General features: G+C 37.8%; 1 protein-coding gene across 4 annotated transcripts in view; it reads right to left on the minus strand.

Moving 5' to 3' along the window:
- The window catches only part of LOC125982295 (E3 ubiquitin-protein ligase RNF43), a 46,189-nt gene that overhangs the window by 7,344 nt on the left and 17,608 nt on the right, over positions 1–21,237 (minus strand). For all 4 annotated transcript variants that reach the window (XM_049742749.2, XM_068653102.1, XM_049742750.1 and 1 more), the window contains exon 2: positions 12,242–12,355. In XM_049742749.2, coding sequence (XP_049598706.1) covers positions 12,242–12,355 — 114 coding nt within the window. The remainder of the gene's footprint in view (positions 1–12,241; positions 12,356–21,237) is intronic.

Genomic DNA, 21,237 nt, shown 5'->3' on the forward strand with positions numbered 1-21,237 from the left:
CTCACATAAGACAACACAGGAAGTTCGAGTTAGTTCAAATATGCCAGTCAAATTGTTACGTGTCAGTTTTATGTGTTTTTCTCCAACAATGAAATATTATTCATCTTAAGGCACTTTTTATTTACCCCCAAAAACAAAAAAAGGAACCACACTCATTACATTTTTTATAATCAATCAAGCAAAATGCTTGTTGTCAGACCCACGTAGATTCTCTTTTCACTCTAAGTACCCACATCATTCAGCGTAAGGGTAAATTACAGTGGAATCTTACGTGTGGCGCGACAAAGTGAGAGTGAAAAAAGGGCCTCAAAAAAAAAAAAAAAAAAAAAAAAAAAAAAAAAAAAAAGAGAAAGGCCGAGAGGCGAGGGGGGGAAAGTGAGGCGTGCATGCTGTGGTGCTTCTGTTACATTAAAGTATCTAATGACAGAGTACAGAGCTGTGGGCCTACAAGCCCGAGGCCGACTCTCCCTGCCCTGTCATTTCTCCCGAGCGGCTCGGCACACGGGAAGCATTACTGCGGCCCAGGGACACGCCGCTCGGCTAAATGAGGAGCAGACAGGGGTGTGGGCGAGTGGTGATGATAGCAGGGTTAACTGGCATTGAAAACAGGTGCAGTCTGCATTTACGCTGCGGACATTGTGTTTGACAAGGTATCCGCTTTAAAGAATTTGACCCACGACGACTGCTGCACAAGTAGACAAAAGTTCAAACCACCTGTAGTTTGCTTTCTCGGAATCAATTTGTAAATATTGTTCACACCGTAAAAATTCCAAGCGTACCAAAACAGAAAGCTCTTCTCTTATTGGTCGCAAGAATGAAAACAGGAAATAAAAGTTTGCCATATGGGTTAGTAAGCGATAATATTGGTTGATAAGTTGAACAATTGGGAATTATTATGCAGGGTATAAAAGAGGATGACTCAAGCACATTTTTAGCACAGATGATGTGCTAATTGAGTCAACATGCTACATGGAGCTATGTCAACATTATGCTAATCAAGCATAGTGGGATCTTAATATTAAAGGAGACGTCAAGTCCCAATTTTTTTTGTAATAATATGTTCTGTGCGGCTCAACGACTCAAAAATATTGTTCTGATTCATGTTTTGTTTGATAATTATGAAAGAAATCCAAAAGCCACCTGTTATTTCCATTTAAGGGGGCGGCCATTTTGATTATGACATCACAGTTGCCTGATTATGTTCCATAGAACATGCCACAGATTAATTATTAAAACGGTAACAATGGGTCTTTATTTTATTATTCTTTTTTTTACAGCCATTCCAGGTCAATGTTTTATGAGCCATCGTGGTAATCATATGGATCAAAAGTGAGGACAAGCAACAATATGCACTAAATACTTATGAATTGACTATAAATGTCACAATAATGCTTTTAATTGACTTTTCCTCCGATGACTCAAATAAGCTACACACCATTGCACGGTTCACTTCAACAAAATCCCATTATACATTATTTCCACCATTAAAATAACAATCTGGTCTTTTTATGACATGAATTGCTCCCCCAAGAATGACGTTCTCCCTATTAAAAAATACTTCTTAACAATATAAAACCCTACATAAGTCAAATATGACATCTCCTGTTAGATAATTTGGGAATTATTGTATATTTTCCCAATGTCCTTAAATGGGCATTAAAAAAAAATCATGATTTTTTATATTGCTGGACTTTAAGATTACAATAAATGATGACATTGAGTTTAATTCCCAGTGTGACCCCAATTTTCACCACGGAAATTTCTTCATACTCCTTCAGACCCCCGCATCTTCATAATTCAGTCAAGTGTGACAACATAAGTCGAACTGCATGACAAATTATTCCGCGAGTGTGTTCTGTGCCAGTTACTGACTGAGTGGCAGTTGAATTAGATGAAGGAGGGAAAGGTGCGGCCCTTCGAGGTATCCATTACTTACTTTGATGTGAGGCCACTGTAAAAAAGGTAGGGGGGGGCGTTCGAACGTGAGGAGGAGGGGCCGAGCGGCATGTCGGGGCAGGTGAGCAGGTTCGACACTCTCGGGTAAAGTATTAAGCCTCAGGGGAGGATCTGAATCACATTCTCCTCCTACTTGTACTTCCCATTCATGAACATATTATTCCGAGACAGGGCGCCGCAAAAAAAAAAATGTGTTGAAATGATTCACCTGATCTTGTTTGAACTCATTCAGTACTGAATCAAACACTCTCAGGATCTTTTGCTGGTTGCAATGTGACACAGATTTGAAATGCATAGCAAAAAGGTGACAGCCAAATGCCACCTGACATGCAATCGCTTGCTTAACACGTCTGCGAAACATGAAAGCGGCGGACGGAAGGTGCCGCCAGCGTGTGGCGCTGATGCGACTGATGTTGATGCCAGCAAATATGTGATGATGGGCCTTAGGGGCATGATTCCAAAACACACACTTGTACTCAGATCCAATTTTAAAGTTGGACTCCCTCACTATTATTTGTGATATGGAAAATTCATTTTAAATCTCAACAAATGAAAGTTCGAGTTCTGAGGGTCTCCTGTAATTTTAAATAAGCTGTCCAAACATGAAATATGTCTAAAATTCTTTATGGCTATATAGTTCTTTAATTGTAGTGGGATTTGACTGTGATATATATAATTTGGAAAAACCACCTAGGTTACATGTCAAACAGAGCGATGTTAAATGCTTTGATCATGTGGGAATTATAAACACACCTTTTGGTTGCTTTTTTTTTGTGCTCCCATAAAAAAAAAAAAAAAAGATCATCTGATCCAACAGAGCAGGGGTGTCAAACAAATTTTTGTTACGGGCCAAAATGGTTAAAATATTTGAAAAGATAATAAAAAAAAATTGCTAGCAATAACTCTATTTTTTAAACGTGAACTATATTTTTAATTTCGTATTGACACATGAAGTCAATGTATAATTTGCCACATAAAATGACGAGGCGGGCTGTATATTTAAATAAAATAAATAAAATGACGAGGCGGGCTGATTTCAATGTAAAATGTACGGGCAATGGATTTATACCATCCAAATATATATATTTAAATAAAATAAATAAAATGACGAGGCGAGCTGATTTCAATGTAAAATGTACGGGCAATGGATTTCAAACATCCAAATATATATATTTAAATAAAATAAATAAAATGACGAGGCGGGCTGATTTCAATGTAAAATATACAGGCAATGGATTTATACCATCCAAATATATATATTTAAATAAAATAAATAAAATGACGAGGCGGGCTGATTTCAATGTAAAATGTACGGGCAAAGGATTTATAGTATATATTTAAATAAAATAAATAAAATGACGAAGCGGGCTGTATCAGGCCCCCGAGCCTTGAGTTTGACACCTATGCTCTATTATTAGACAAATAAATTTCTCCTAAATGTTGAGGGCAAACAGGAAGATCATCTTAATTTCTTTCACTTTTGCAACTGCCACATTTTTGTCTCGGACTTCGAGTCAGGGAAGCCAATTAGAGAAGCTTTCCCGTCCGTTTTTCGACGTAGATAATGTCGTTGTTTTCACAAAGCATCCTGTTATTTAATCAGGCCTGTAAGTGAGAGCCTGACACCCCCCTCCTACAATGTTGAGCTACCTCCCTCCACTCCCGCCTGTCATTCCTGCCTTGAGCACTCCATCTCATTCAACAGCTCTTGTAAGCTTCCAGGAATTCATTCTTGGAATAGGCCATGCAGTAAGCCGTGTCTTTCTGCAGATCAAACACACAGACCGAACCGAGTGGCACACGCTGTCTGTAAACACACACAGCATGACAACAACAAAGATGTCCAACTTCAACGCCGCCTTGCACAACTGCAATAACAGAAATCCAAGGTCAAAGACGACACCGATTTATATTCTATGTGCTGTAAAATGAAGATACCAGTTGACATCACTTCCTTCCTTGTGCAAAATATAGGTCACGGGGTTAGGAAGTATGTTTGGTTGTTGTTTGGTGAGCTTTGAAGCAAAGTGTAAATTAAAAATTGAAACTGCAACAAATGCTCTCCCAGAATGAGTTGCTGAGTCCAAAATTCACTTTTGAAGATTCATTTTTGATGTTCCAGATATAAAATCAATATGGATATGATGAAACATACAGGTGGAACAGCAAAGGTTGCATCACGGGAAAAAAATAAATAAATAAATAAATAAAAAAAATGTCCGAGGTGATACAATGGAGTCTTAAAAAAAACTTCATCTTCTCTTCTCTAAAGAGAGTTACCAGCCTATTAGAACCACACAAATGTGACTTCCTCCAATCCACATAGGCTTACTATTTCTGCAAAAAATCTTTTTGTCAAACCCTTGCTAAAAGTCGGTCGGCGGGGTGGAGCACTTGGCACGGACCTTCCTGAGTCACACTTTAAACAGGTTCATAGTGAAAGGGAGAGAAGCACTTTGTCTGCATTGTAATGGTTTGGATGCTTCATTTCCTGCCTGGGGAGGAACGTATTGCTGTGTTTTCCGCCTAGTAGCAATGGGAACGTTCCCAAAACTAAGGTGGTGAGCAAGAAAAAAAAAAAAAAAGACAGCAAACAAGGCACATGTCAGTGAAGTGTGAAGGTGTGTCTGTCTTTTTTTATGAGAATTTTTCACTTAATCTCATAAAGGCACCATGAATAACCTCCATCTGTTTGTCAAGGAGTTCAAAAGAGACTCCGCATGCCTCCACTTGCTGCCGTATAAAAACAACATTCTAAGAGGGCCGGCGGCTCAGCTCGGCGTGTACAACGAGAAATGGGAGGTGGCAGACTGGTCGATTAAAGAGAAGTGTACATGGGAATGTGAGCGACAACAATGGGAAACAATAGAAGAGGAAAGATGTGAAAGTGGAGAGGAAAGTTGACAGTAAATTTTGTAAAGAAAAATTGTGACCTGGTGAACTTTGACCAAGAACAGGGATGTCAAACTCATTTTTTGTCACGTCATAATTTCCTCCATTATGACTGTCAACCCAAATAAATGTAAATATATATAGGCTACACAACAAAGTGATGACTAACTAGTAAAAACAGTTCAAATTTTAATAATAGTATAAAAAATAATTAAAAAAAACAAATAAATATAAATATATATAGGCTACACAACAAACTGATGACTAACTAGTAAAAACAGTTCAAATTTTAATAATAGTATAAAAAAAGAATTTAAAAAAACAAATAAATATAAATATAAATATATACAGGCTACACAACAAACTGATGACTAACTAGTAAAAACAGTTCAAATTTTAATAATAAATAATATTAAAAAAATAATTAAAAAAAACAAATAAATATAAATATATATAGGCTACACAACAAACTGATGACTAACTAGTAAAAAGAGTTCAAATTTTAATAATAAATAATATAAAAATAATTTTAAAAAACAAATAAATATAAATATGTATAGGCTACACAACAAACTGATGACTAACTCGTAAAAACAGTTCAAATTTTAATAAATAGTATAAAAAAATAAAAAAAAACCAAATAAATATAAACATATATAGGCTACACAGCAAACTGATGACTAACTAGTAAAAAGAGTTCAAATTTTAATAATAAAAAATATAAAAAATAATTTTAAAAAAACAAATAAATATAAATATGTATAGGCTACACAACAAACTGATGACTAACTAGTAAAAACAGTTGAAATTTTAATAAAAAATAATTTAAAAAAGAATATAAATACAAAAAAAAACCTAACAACATCTCTATTTTTTTTTTAAAGTGAAGACAATTTACAATTGTAGTATTGACACAAAGTCAAGGCACAATTTATCTTCACGGGCCAAATATAATTCCACTGCTGGTCAAATTTGGCCCGCAAGCCATAGTTTGACACCCCTGACCTAAAAGAAAAAGATTGCCTGGATCATCAAGCCCACATTTAACTGAATCAAGTGACCGGAGCAGTAGATAACTAACGTCTTTTCCTCTTCTTCAAAAGAGGACATTTGCCTTTGTCATTATGAAAGGAATGTCTTGGCTAAAATATTGATTGTGGCTCCGGAGAAGCAATTTAAAGCCAGTTCTTCAAATCACAATAATAAAGAAAAAAAAGCACAGACGGAACAAGCATTATTTTTTCTCATTCAGTAGCTTCTATGAATTTTTTCGGGACTTGCAGTCCATATCGCTGAGCCACCAGATGAAAAACTGAAAACCAAAGGATGATAACGACTGACGGGTCCAAGCTCCAAAAAGAAAGTGACAAGTGGAAATCTAAAACTGACAAAGCTGAATACCAGTAAAATGAATCTCTTATTATGGCTACTCTTTTGGTCAAGTGTGTTATTGTCTGTCTTCTGTCTCTATTTAGACATATTACACAGCTCTCTATTTTTAGGGTCTCATTTTCTTACAAACCTCTGCGGCCGGTGGCGACGACAGCCTGATGAAATCCCGACCCGTACGCACTCCCTTTGAAGAAACCAATGAGGGATGAGCCGCCCCAATAAGAAGGCCTTGAGGTGCAAAGTCTGTATTCGGAAACATCTGTGTGTGAGTGAGTGATTCCTCTCTGTTTTGAGTAAATTAGTGGTGTTAGCGTGCTAACGCTATATACGAAGATACCTCAAATGTCAGACTGTAAATAAAATTCTATTTTGTTACTAGGCTGCTTCTTCATTATAGTTTCTACAGAAATGATTATTAAATATATAATATAAATTATATAGGAAATATAATTATTCATTTTTATCTCCCATGATTTTTTTTCATTGTTTTAAAACACCAAAGCGAAAAACGAGATGGAAAAATACAGTTTGAATTTTGTTGAATTGAGTCTAATTGAATTGCACATTATAAATAAATCAATAGCCAAATTTGACATTTAAAATACGGTGATTTTAATGTAAAATGTACAGGCGATGGATTTATAACATCCAAATATATATAAAAAAATAAAATAAACCTGTATGTTTTGAAGATAATTGTAAAATAACTGATTTGGAATTAATATTCTTCAAAAAGTCAGCGTTCCATTGATTAGATGTATATTTAAAAAAAAAAAAAAAAAGTTCCAAAGTATTTGTCCATCCACATAAACGCATGCAGGTGAAATTCCAAGTGCTTCTATTTTGGAAGAGTTACTTCCCACTGCAAGGCACTGCAGACATCTCACTGTTTGTTTATAAAAGTTTTGTGGTGATGCTGACGGCAAACTCAACACCAATAACTTTATAGAAGCTACGGAACGTTCTGTTTCAATGAGGGTGGAAAAAAAGGGGAGAACAGTGTGAAAACATACTTCTGATAGTCGCTTGCCAAGGAGAGAGAAAAAAAATGGCCCTAAGCAAAGAGAACATCATTTAGCATCAATGAGGAGTAAATATTTAGCCCAACAATGGGAGGGGAAACCTTTAGGCCAGAGAATTTTCCATTTATTGAAGGTGTCAGATGACTTTGGAGAGAGTGGCGTAGAGGTGCAGGCCCTCAGAAAATCACTCGCACCTCCTTGATAGGAGTGATGACAGCAACTGAACTGAACTAACCGCAACAATGCTGCAGGTCCAAGTGACATCTGTTCAATGTGCCGATTGATAGAAACAAGGATCATCTCAATTTCTATAATATTTGATTTTGTTCTCCTCTGGAATGCGTTTTCCCTCGAGACATTTTTCAGCTAATTTACCTCGACTGGTGACAAAACAAGTTTTCTAATAACTACAAACGAGCAAAAGAGCTTTTCAATTTGGGTTTTAGCTTAGCTTCTCATGTTTGGGTGAGGGTAAAAGCTTAATCTCTTATCTAGGGGGTGTCCTTGGACTTGTAACATAGCAGATACTTGACAAGATGTCAAAACAACTCTGTGAATTTAATCTGAAACTCTGTTCAAGTTTACATGTTCTTCTCTTCATTCCACATTAGCATGCATGGCTAGTTACCGTATTTTCCGCACTATAAGGCGCACCGGATTATAAGGCGCACCTTCAATGAATGGCCCAATTTAAAAAACTTTGTCCATATATAAGGCGCACCGGATTATAAGGCGCACCTTCAATGAATGGGCCATTTTAAAACTTTGTCCAAGATAATTTGGCCCACGGGCCGGACTTTGGACACGCCTGCCGTAGTGGCTCAATATTGGTCCATATATAAGGCGCACCTGATTATAAGGCGGCTTTTGAAAAAATTTGAGGTTTTTAGGTGCACCTTATAGTGCGGAAAATACGGTAATTGAAAACGCTAAATTGTCTTCCCTATTTTTATTGTTGGTATTTGTTAGTTAGCAGTGTTGAAGTCTCAGTGGAAATTACAGAAATAAAAACTTTTTGAGCTCATGTTAGTCATGTGGTACCTGTTAAGGAATGAGGATTTAAAAAAAAAAAAAAAAACAGAAGATGCCCACGGATCTGCCTGGATAAAAACAACTCCTGTGGTTTGCCTGTTAGTATCATTATGAAAGAAAAGAGTCAGAGTGGAAGGAAAGTACCCAAGTGGGATCACAGTGCCCTAAAAATGACTGCAATGGTTGACGTCAAGTAAAAAAGAAAGATCCAGAGTGGGTGAAAAGAAGGTAACCATTACTCCAAAGTTATCTTCTCATTGACATAAGACAGTGGCTAACTTTAGCAACAGGGGAAATGGGAGGGAAAAAGATTGTGGCATGAGGGTCAAGCAAGCAAAAACAGAGGACTTTGCTTTGAGCAGTTAAAAGCAGGAAAAGAAAAAAACATTTGTGAGGAATGGCGAAAGATGTGCCTTGAGCTACTTTTACATGATTATGAAGCTTGTGCGTTTGAGATGAAATGATCAAAGCAGAGTCAAGGAGCACGGAGAATTTGCCCTGGGGGCAAACAGGAAGAAAGGAAACTTGAAGAGTGATTTTTTTTTTTTTTAATCCTTGAAGAGGTTTCTAATTTTTAAGCTATGATGAACAGTATATGTTTTGAAACGCTCTAAAAATGTAGACGTAGATGGGTTTCAAAGTGTGAGGAGATAAAAGTGGATCCTGCTGGAGTATTGTAAGAAAAAAAAATTGGACGTCAAACTTTGCGGAACAGGTATCGTCTATCCGTTTTGAAGTGTTCCAAATTCTGGCGCTGACTAGCTGAAAAAACATTTCACGAGGGGGAAATGAATATAAACCCAGATCTCATTCTTTGTGTACCTGCTGCTTTTGAGATTTACCCTCTACGTTCAAAAAAAAAAAAAAGCCTTTTCCAGATGTCTTCTCGTGCAATTGAAAGAGATATATTGGACGCGTGACAAAACCTCCCGTTGTCGCAGTTCAAATTTTTAACTGCAAAACAGCAAGCAGGAATAGACGAAGGTCAGAGGCACCCCCGACTGATAATGAGACACGACAAGACAAAAAAACATTGTCATGAGGGTCATTCTTCTCCGGGCTTCCCTTGTTTTTGACCACTTCCCGTCACTGGAACTACTTATCCCAAAGTGACCACCAAAGGAGATCTTACGACACAATGTGTATCATGTTAGGCCAAAGGGTATTCACAAGATTTATTTGTTTGTGACCACACTTGTAAATCAAAACACGCTTATCGCAAACCATCTGTCCTCAATGAAATGAATGCAACCGCAAAAAAAAAAATCTTTGGAATGCCTTTTAGTAAGGAAAATAAGCAGTTTATAAAATGTACTTTATAAAACATACACCTTGAGGGTGTAAAAATTCGACAGTCCCAGGAAGTTGACAAGTAGACTGGGGTTGTTTTATAAATAAATTAAATAAATAAATGGCTAAATAAATAAATAAATGGCTAAATAAACAAATGACTAAATAAAAAAATGACTAAATAAATAAGAAAGAAAGAAAGAAAGAAAGAAAGAAAGAAAGAAAGAAAGAAAGAAAGAAAGAAAGAAAGAAAGAAAGAAAGAAATTTCACCTAGCATTTTTAAGTGTATATTGTATTATCATAATCAAATTGAATGTAAAAAAATTTGACAGTTTCTAGATTCTTGATTCGTTTATCGGGACTTGTTTTATTGAGTACGACTTGGCCACTAGTGGGCAGTATAATCCAGCCGTTCAGACAAACGAAGAAGAGTTTCAAAACTACTTGAAGTTAGTAAGCTGCAGTAATAATCTTTCATCATTGTCTGTCTATATGTGTTGCTGCACCGACTAAGACAAATCACTTTTATGTTGAAAGACACTGCAGCTGTCTAAAATGCGGCAAAACCACGCATCTCATTATCTTAAAGCGCATCGCCGCGAGGTCTGCATGAACAAGACATGGCAATGTCCCACTTTGACAAGTTCTGCCAAAATGGCAGCGTAGAACGAATGGCTGTGATGCAGCAAATTTCTGACCGCGAATCATTTGACTCATCTCTCTGATCACTGTCATCATAACATTAAGGATACTTTTCTGGATCTGAATGCATGAAAAACAATTTTTGATGTTCATGATTTGTTATGAAATAAAAAATTTGGAAAGTAGTCTTCAAGAAACATGATCTCATAGCGAACAAAGATCCACAGGAAAAGCCGAGTTGACGACAACGGGATTACGACACAATTGTAGAAAAGCTCTTTTCATCAGAGACGAGTCGAATCAATGAGCGAGGCTTTCAATAAGAGTCAACAGGTTCAGGCATGGGCCGAAACACTCAGTGTGAGCACTGTTCTCACAAGAAACGATGGATTCTTTGTGATGGAGACGGTTTGTGCGTGAATAAAAAGTCAGTGAAACCTCCCGAGCATAAAACTCCGCTTTGAACTTTGTCGATTACGGCATTTATTCAGAGCAAAGTACAGTAAGCCTTGTGTGGAGTTTAGACTCGGCCGTTGTTAATGTCTTTGCCCAGTGAGTCATGTGTTGCTTTGAGAACTGTTTCAAAGCTTTCGTGTAAACAAAACCAAATAACAAAAAAAGCCAATAAAAAATCACTTCCAATATAATCTGATGGTTGGGTAAGTGGTTGAAGCAACAAGATGGTTTGGATTCACGCATATGAACACGTGAACGAACAAAGTGAGTGGCCTGTAATGATTTTCCGACAACTAAGCCATCCATTTTCAAAATGGCTTATCCTGTTCAGAGTCATAGCAGAGTTGGTGGACTAATTAGATGAATGCTAATAAAAATTGCTAGCAATATCTGTATTTTTAAAAAGTGGAGACAATTTGTTAATTTTAGTAATGAGAAAATCTAAATTTGTCTTCGCGGGCCACATAAAATGATCCGACGGGCCGTATCTGGCCCCCGGGCCTTGAGTTTGACACCCATAATTTCGCTTGTGTGAAAGTGACAATAAAGAGAGCATGGGAGAGGAAAAAAAAATCAGATTTTTGCCCTTACTGAGGAGCTAAGCTAAAAAAAAAAAAAAAAAAGACTAAGTATAATCCAAAAATTTGGCAGCTTTGTGTTATTTAGTTTCCAGTCTATTTTTAGTGTGGTGCAAAATGAACCCTCTGTGGGCATCGGAGTATCTATAGATCAGTGGGGTGGCTTCCACTCAGACTAAACTGTAAACAAGTCTCATTCAAAGAACCGCACATCCAAACCATCTGACTCATCCTTTTCAAAGGAGAGCAAACTAACCAGCAGCTGCATGATGAAATCCCCTCGCTGAAGAAAAAAAATAAAAAAGAAGTCCAAGCCCTAAAAAGTGATGGATGCAGGTGGCTGGAGTGGAGCTTACATATTTTTACAGACAACAACAACAACACCCTCCCTCGTTCCCCTCCCGATTTCAAAAGCGGGTGAGGGAGGAACCGCTCAGCCTTTGTTCAAGGAGGACAACACAGTGATGCCATTAAGGCTTTAATCAAAACCATTACTGCATTAAGCCTTGAGTGACATCCCTCCCTTTCCCCAAAACTGGTTCCGAGTTCCCACCGAGCGGGCAAAAAAAAAAAAATTGTGTGGGAAATGTCTCGACATCATCGCCGTGGCGGCCAGGGTTCTACAACATGGCTTTAAATTAGGGGAAAAGAAAACACAAGTTAAAAAAAGGCAGTTCCCTAACTACTATACTCCTGCCTGCTAATTTGCCACCACTTGAAAAAGGAGGAAAATAGCAACAGTTTTAAATCACACTACTTTTAAGTTTGTATGGAAGAATACTTAAACACAAGGGAGATCCAGGTCGCTTGAACATACATCTTAACCATTGTGGGTGGAATTCTATCTATAAGTTCTGGCTGCTCTCATATTAGAGGGAAGCAAAAATGCACATGGCCTATATTCTGGTTCCGATGGGTCCGAGATGGGACAAGTGACGTCTGCCCTTGAAAGCCACTGAAAAAAAAATCAAGATGTCTACCTTATCCAGCAGAGGAAGACAGCGGGGAACCTTCTTCTCCAGTTTGACGATGGTGATGAAGTCACCCTCTTGCCGTTCATCTTCGCTGGTGTTGCACAGTGACAAAGGGTGATACTGCACGAAAAAAAGAGACAGAGATTACAAAATGAAGGTAACATCATTGAAAAAGTTAGACACTTCAGCACCATTGACGGATATAGACGTCAAAGATATTGGCACTGAATGAGCTAATAATGGGAACAAAAAACTAATACAAGAGCTCAATCCAGCTCACAAATCAACCCACCCTGCCGGACCACTAGTCCATCACGGCCAGGTCCTACCCCGATATTCATTCATGTGGCTGCAGGCTGAGGTCAACAGGGCTCCCCCCCCCTCATCTTACCCAAGCGGAAATCTCTAAATTACCCCCCAGGGGTGACATCAACAGCTGGTCGAGAGGGATTTGACGTAATGTTACGCAAAGGGCTGGTGCTTGTCTGTCAGAAGCAAAGCGGAGGAATAAGATACAGAAACATGACAGATGCACCAATAGCTTCATTCAAAAGCAGACAGAAAGAAAACGGGACCATCCAAGTGACAGAGGAACCCTTTACATTCTTGCCCCCCCCCCCCCCCCCCAGCCCCCTATAAATACAAAAACAATGGCCGCCTCAGGAAGTAATGCAGCATACTGTTCTGCCAGCTGCCGAATTAACAAACAAAAGACAATTTTACAAGATGGTTTAATGATGGCATGACCTCCGATGTTAAAAAGGTCGTTAAAAAAACTGATACATTACGGTGGTTTTTTTTAAATATTTTAAAATTGTCCCTCAACTTCACACTGAAAATCATTTTGATCAGGCAGTTTAAAGGCCACCTTTTGCATCTATTTAAGATGGCTGCAATTACTCTCCATAGCATTAGGATAAACTGAATCGTCTTCATTTGTTTTTTGTGTGGCCTTGAGAAAAAAAAAAGGGGGGCCTGGGAAACCAAATCACCAAGTCTCCATTTCACAGAGACAAGAAACCACAGGGCACGCAAACAGTTCCCCACAGACTGTTAACAATGCTCACTCCTCCATTGCGCCTCCTCCTCATCTGTCTAGATCTGTTGCAAACTGACGGGGACATGTCCCTTGGCTCTTTTGTAGCCACGATTAAAGGCATTCCTTTCCAGTTCAATCAAAGGCTGTTACAAAAATATTCAGAGCACCCCCCCAAAAAAAAAAAAAAAAAAAACTTAACAGCTTCAATAACAAATACATGCACAGAAAAAGAGAAAAATAAATAGTAGCTGTGGTGAGAAGTCAATAATATTTTCCCCTTGCTTAGGCCTGCGGATGTTCTTTTTTCAGTTGCCAATAATCAGCAAAAGAACTTTCTAGTTCATCTGTTGCCAGCCAGTGTTGGCGGGAGGAAGCTCATCAGGCTCCACCACTCAATTACTGGCAGTTTATCTTTTTTTGAAAAATAACTATTGGATTGAACTGTCGACATTACATGTGGAGTGCAAAAAAAAAACATTATTATTATATTCAACAAAATAAATAAAACAAAAAAAATAATGAAAATAAATAAACATTAAATCACAATCGCATTATTTAGGGGGAAAACATTCAGCCTTATATAAACTACTTTTTTTTTTAATCCAAAACAAATAGTGGTGTTTTTTTTTGAGAGAGATGGAAGAGTTTAAAGTCAAGAGTTGATACACCGCTACCGATGAACAGAATGAATCAATCTCGTAAATTAAATTACCACAGAAGACAAACTAGAGTCCACTGAACAGATATTGAGACACCTTTTGCAATAAATAAAGTGTTTGAGAAAGAAAGAGAGCCAGCTTTGCTAATGGATTAAAGCCCTCAGGCCTGCCAGGTTTGTGCATATCAGCAAATACCTGTACAGTAATTAAATCCACTCACTCTGGCTTTTATTCCCAGAAGATGTACAGAATCTAGATAAACATGCAGAGCACACACATTTTCCAGCCTGATTATTGAGCAAGTGACTCAGTCAGACAAACCTACTGTAAAGATTGCAAAATGCCTTGGCATTCTTCTTTTTGTGCCAAGGACATAATGTAATTCTTAATAGCTGCCAACTTTGGCACCTTTGCTGGCTTTCGAGTGAAAAGAAACCCGATTACCGATAACACACCTAAAACTATTCCAATAATCATAATGCTTTTGAAGAGACAAAAGAACACAACCAAAGATGGAATATATCAGAATTATTTTTCAATTATGTGACGCACCTTGTGTATAAATGGCACTGCATAAATACAGCCGCCCTGCCTTGCCGATTGTGTAAGATGGCGGTTCTCATTAATAAGGAGCAATTACATCGATTACACAAACTAAACACGTTCATGCACTTTACGTCTGAGCCAACTTTCTAAAGTGAGGCTCGCCTTTTTTCCAATCGTCCTTTGTCCACGTAAATGCACAACCCAAAGATTACCTGAGCAAACGGCCAAAATGGCAGTTTGAATCAATTCTTGGGTGAACTAAGGAATTAGGAAAAAAAAAAGCGTCATCTTACAAATGCAAAGGAGAAGACATTAGTGCTTTGGACCTGTCAAAACAAAATGTTCGTCTTCTTTATCAACAGTGTCAGCCTACGTTCAGTAACCACAGAGAATGATGATGAAACGTAAGCCCATAATGAGACTTGACTTAAGTATGATGAGGGCTTAATTGGCTTGGATGTGTTTTAAGGGTGGGTACTTCATTAAAATGTTTAGATTCTATAAATGGTATGAAATAATGAACTTGGATTGGGGGAACGTTAAAGGGGATATGTTACGGGAAAAAAAATGACTTGTCTGTCCGCCATTTTTTTTTTTTTTTAAAGCATCTGGAGCAAGTTCTTGAATTTTGTTCAAAGTTTGCCATCATTTTCAAAGCACATGTTCACAATGGCGACCACCAACAACTCGTAGCGCTCCATCAGCCTCAGGCGAACACTGCACTATACATTTCAAAGCCCCCCGAGTTAAACATAAACACAACACTTCCCTGTCATAACAGGTCAGCGGCTTGCTAACCCAACAGTTTGTTAGTATTGCAACGATCCCTCTTCCATGGAGACACGGAGGCCACGTCCACACGTCCTCCAGGCTTCCTCTGGCCTTTCGCTGGCCTGCAGGATGACTCCACCTCGCTCACGTTTCCACAACATCACCAAGAGAGAATATTTGAACTTTTCAACCTTGTCAATCATTTTTAGGTAAATGTCAAGTAATGTAAGAATTAAATAAGAATTATAATTTCGGAATTGCAAATTGATTTTTTCGAAGTTATCTACATCTCTGAGATTTCTCTCAATGTGTAAACAGTGCAAAAATACTCCACGCTAAAATATTAGCCACATTTTCAAGTAAATTATGAAGACATCTGTCGTAAACAAAAGGAATCTGCTTGACTGAATTAGACTTTCAACTTGGATGTGGTACACCCAGAAATGTTCTTGGCAAAAGAACATTCTAAGATTCCAAACTAAAAAAAGCCTTCAGATGATAATTTTACCCTTATATTATGTCACCCAACACGCCACTGATGTCAGCCGGTGACATCGAGGGAAAGTAAACAGAAAATACACAGGAAAAATAAATGAAAGGCTTTTCCACGTTATGCGTGATCTTCTCCAGTGATCATGTGGTCACACTGTCCGCACACTTAGCAACTCCTTAGCAACTTGCCAGTAAATAGTTGAAAACAGCATCTCCAACTAGTTTGAACGGGTAAGTCGTACTGTACTTTGTATGTTATGTTCGATAGGGGGGGGGGGGGGTCGAGCGGTTAGCGTTGCCGTGGCGTGGGCACGCAGCCAAGAGCATGGAGCTCCACGTGGAATGCCATGGAAAAACGAGACAGAGGAATGCAGACTCCACTGAGCAGTGTAAACAGGCTGGGCTGAGAGAAATGCTGCCACGCCGCTTTGAAGTCGCTTCAATCTCCTCATCGAGCGCACGTGTGTATCATAAAACAGGGAGGGGGGGGGGGGGGATTATTCAGGGAAGGCATTTCATGTACGCAGGTTATACATGACTTTGATACATTGAAGTTGCACAAAAACCGTCTCGCTTGACATCATGCGAGACATCGCAATATAATCTCACCAGACCAAGATGAAAACATTTTAGCTGTCTGATTTTTTTTTTTTTTTTAACTGGGATTAACAGTGAGAAGCCAGCAGGCCTCATAGTTGGAGATGTGACATCCACGATGACTGCACCCGCCTGGCCCCGCCCCCTCCCACTCTGTTAGCGGCTGTTTCAATATGTACTTTCAAAATGTTTCTTGAACATGCAGCAGTGATATCAGACTAAGAATGTCTCCGGAGTAGACGGCAGACATGTAGGCACCGGAGCCTCGACCTCAGCGTGGCAGCCAGCAGGCTGTGGAATCCACTGAAGTGGGCAGGTAAACACGTAAAACGTTGCCCTTTGGAACACCACTCTCGTCAATCCAAAGTGTGTACATGAACCTGGTTTTCTTTCCCAACAAAAGTGCTCCAGTAAAAACTTTAAGGCTGATATTTTATAGGTGTCAAACCCAAGGCCTGGGGACCCAGATACGGCCCGCCACGTCATTTTATGTTCCCCGCCAAGACAAAATGAATTAACTACAAATTATCTTCTCTTAAAAAAATAGAGCTATTCCTAGCAATCTTTTTAAAATATTTCAACAAATTTTCTGATTTCAAAACTAATTATTCATCCGTTTGTTAGAATTTACAGTCATATTGGCCCACTATGGGTGGTTTTACAAAGATGGCATTATTTATATACCGTAATTTTTGGACTATAAGCCGCACCAGACTATAAGCCGCACCAGCTAAAACCCGTGATTCCGGGTTCAAAATTTACGAAAAAAGTTGCAGCTTATAGTCCGAAATTTACGGTACATTGTTCCTCATTGAAATATTTCAAGCCGCATAATTACAGAAGAGGCTACGCGTATTGACCTTAGAAGAAATCTCCAAAACACACGGCGCCTTTCTACCACAGCGGCAAACATTCCGGTGTCGTACTTCCTACTTTAAGGAACTTTCGGCAGTCGTCTCTGCGGGATGAAAGGTAAGTCTTGAGTCAGTCTGTCATCAATGTTATGCTGTCAAATCACACGGAGGCTTTTAAATTGGCACTTGCTGGTGTATTCTAGTACTCAGACATATCTCTTCACTAAATGTCTGTGGTTTCCAGGCCAACCACCAGAGAAAGTTCTCCTGGGACACCTCAACGATGGCTGGCTGGCATTTTTTATTTACAAATGTCAAGCCGTTATATCCGTAGGAACGTGTACTGGAGTAATAATGATAAAATAATAATAATTCGCAAGTGTACTTATCCCCGCTGTGATATTTTCAAGTTTGACAGTTTCTCTTCTCCTTTTATACACAATAGTGGCAAACATCACAACCTAAGTATGGCTTTGCTAAACTGGTTTAAACTCCAAATTAAAGGTCCCATACAAAAACATATAAAGCATTGTTCTATTTGTGTTGAGTGCGTCTATCATTAAATGGCAATTATAGTATGAGTCAAACAAAAGCTATTTTCAATCAAAATTAAAACCCGTCTGCTTTCATAGGAATGTGTAGAAAATTTCATGCAAAGGATCAAATATATTTTATTAAATTGCCTCGATATTTTCCCGGACTTCTTTTTGAACCCTGCAGCTTATACTCCAGTGCGTCATTCATATCGACTTCATGAATGGTAAGAAAGGAATTTAGATTTCCGCTATGACATTCTGCAGTCAGCGCCTGTGGGTAGGGTCCAAGACCCTGAGATCAAATCCAATGAGTGAGGAAGATCAAGTCAGGTTGACAATGGGAAGCTAGCTACTTCTGCAACCTGATCTAGCATCCTTCCATCAGCAGTCTAACATTAGACCTTTACACTTCCTCTGCCGGCCCTCCTCATCTGGCCCTGAGGGCGCTATGGAGATCGGCGGCGTCTCCGTGACGCTGTGCGACCCGGAGACACAAAAGAGGGTGACCTCATATGGCATGAAAGGAGACTCAAGAACGCTGTCTCGACTGGAGTCAACTGGAGGGTCGACGATTATTAACGGTCACCTGAGTCAAGAATGTCTGCTGGTTTTTAAAAAAAAAAAAAAAAAAGTCTTATATTGAGGTCTTTTTTTTTGTCTGCTTGATCAAATTACAGCAGGGGTGTCACAAAAACTGACAACACGTTTTCAAATCAGATGAGTTAAAACTGGTTAAATATTTAAAAGATATTATTAAAAGTGAAGACAATTTGGAATTCTAGTCATTAGATGCACAATTTGTCTTCGCGGGCCACATAAAATGATGAGGCGGGCCGAATCTGGGCCCCCGAGCCTTGAGTTGGACACCCGTGCAGTACTAGAAGGAAACGTCTCACTTACCAGCAGGTGAATGACAACAATGTGACAATAAAGTTTCAGATCTTTTATTTTGGGTTTCTTTGAAACCCACGTGAGAGGAGGTACCAAGAATAAAGTGGAACCAGAATTTCCTGATCCATTCTTGTCTGTGAGCCTTTTGTAGAGACTAAGCAACAAATCTCCCCGGCACACACCTGCAGCAGCTAAAAGGAGAGGGACAAGCGTAGGAAGTCTTAACTGTAGACTAGTCGTAAATGATCACATAAAAAGTTCAGGCAGGTTAGCGATAAAGGGAGTTGTAAAGCACCGCCTTTTTTTTTTTTTTTTTTTTTTCTCCTAAGGTCCATTCAAATCGTACCGCTGTGTGGGTGGCCTACAAATCAGAACCAGCTTTAACAGGCTTTTATATTCCAGGAATCAGCAGCGGGTGGCAAAGGCCAGCTCTGCCAAACTGAGGCTCTTTTCCTGCAAAACCACATCAGAGGGAAAAACAACAACAACCCTGACCTTTTCCAGCACCCCGATTTTTCACATTCGCACCTGCTTATCATTGCGGGGTACTATGAAAATAACCATTTTGAATTTGCCGGCCATATCCACGCACAACAGAAGATCGTAAAGTTATGAGTCATAAAATTCAAGCTCGGTAAGACGTGAGGAATTACACTTGTCGTAATGCGGTGTTAGGTAAGCAGTGGGTGTGTGAAGATTATGGAGTGCTGTCCGTAATCTTGACTGAACTATGAAATGAGAAGCGGCATATTTAAAAGAGGATGGTTAGTCATCGCGACGCGGTTGATCTGCGGGGAATCACAGAGAGAGCCGACGTGAGTCATCACCATTGCGCAGACTGCTGTGCACGTCATGCTAACTCTCGGGATGAACGAGACGTCCGAGCAGGTTTACTAAATGACAAAATATTTTGAAAAAAATGCATTTGAATTCTACAGTAAATTAATTTTTGACAAAAAAAAAAATGCATTTTAATTCTACAGTAAATTAATTTTTGACAAAAAAAATGCATCTACAGTAAATATATTTATTTTTAAAATTAATATTTGATTAAAAAAATGCATTTTAATTCTACAGTAAATTAATTTTTGATTAAAAAATGCATTTTAATTCTACAGTAAATTAATTTTTGACAAAAAATGCATCTACAGTAAATATATTTATTTTTAAAATTAATTTTTGATTAAAAAAATGCATTTTAATTCTACAGTAAATTAATTTTTGACAAAAAAATATGCATTTTAATTCTACAGTAAATTAATTTTTGACAAAAAAAATACATTTTAATTCTACAGTAAATATATTTCTTTTTAAAATTAATTTTTGATTAAAAAAATGCATTTTAATTCTACAGTAAATTAATTTTTGACCAAAAAAATGCATTTTAATTCTACAGTAAATTAATTTTTGACAAAATAATGCATTTTAATTCTACAGTAAATCTATTTCTTTTTCAAATTAATTTTTGATTAAAAAATGCATTTTAATTCTACAGTAAATTAATTTTTGATTAAAAAATGCATTTTAATTCTACAGTAAATTAATTTTTGACAAAAAAATGCATCTACAGTAAATGTATTTATTTTTAAAATTAATATTTGATTAAAAAATGCATTTTAATTCTACAGTAAATTAATTTTTGACCAAAAAAAATGCATTTTAATTCTACAGTAAATTAATTTTTGACAAAAAAAATGCATTTTAATTCTACAGTAAATATATTTCTTTTTAAAATTAATTTTTCATTAAAAAAATGCATTTTAATTCTACAGTAAATTAATTTTTGACCAAAAAAATGCATTTTAATTCTACAGTAAATTAATTTTTGACAAAAAAATGCATTTTAATTCTACAGTAAATATATTTCTTTTTCAAATTAATTTTTGATTAAAAAAAATGCATTTTAATTCGACAGTAAATGAATTTCTTTGTCATTTCTCACTTAATAGTGAAGTCTTGTAACATCTGCCCGCTTTTTCGAAACCTCCCATTCAGGAAAAAGTTTTTATCACTTGCCTGAGGGGCAAACCACTAAAAAGGCCCAGCTGCTCAAAGTATATCCGCGCTTGTAGAAAGCAACAAAAAAACGTAAACATTTAATGCTTACACATTATCACATTACACCAGCTTAGAGGAATAAAAACCTCAATTATAATAAATAGGCTGGAAAGAGGACTAGTTTTCAAAATAGACAAAAATGATCAATTATTTAAAAAAAAAAATGCAAATTAATCAGAAATTCATCCTGTACAGATTTGACCTTCTTGAACTCACGACTTTAAGTTGAAGCTGATGTTCTACTATGTTTGTCTCATCACAAGGAGCTTAGAAGTTAGACAGTTTAGTGAAAAGGAGACACTACTGTCGCCTCGGGAGAGATGAATGTGTCGGGAGATCAGCGCATGGGGTGTGAAAGGAAAACGGCTAGGGAGGGGAGGGGGGGGTGAGTCTCAACACGTAGCCCCTCTGGACATCCAAAGCACTTCCTCCCACCAAAGGAACACGTTACTTGCTCATCAATATATTATTTCCTCACGTATCTTTCAATTTTACCGCATGAGCAAACTGATTTGAAGATTCAAAACATAAACTGGCAAAAACTTGTCTAAGCAAATTA

Source organism: Syngnathus scovelli, chromosome 15 (genome assembly GCF_024217435.2).
Source record: "Syngnathus scovelli strain Florida chromosome 15, RoL_Ssco_1.2, whole genome shotgun sequence".
NCBI classification, from domain to species: domain Eukaryota; kingdom Metazoa; phylum Chordata; class Actinopteri; order Syngnathiformes; family Syngnathidae; genus Syngnathus; species Syngnathus scovelli.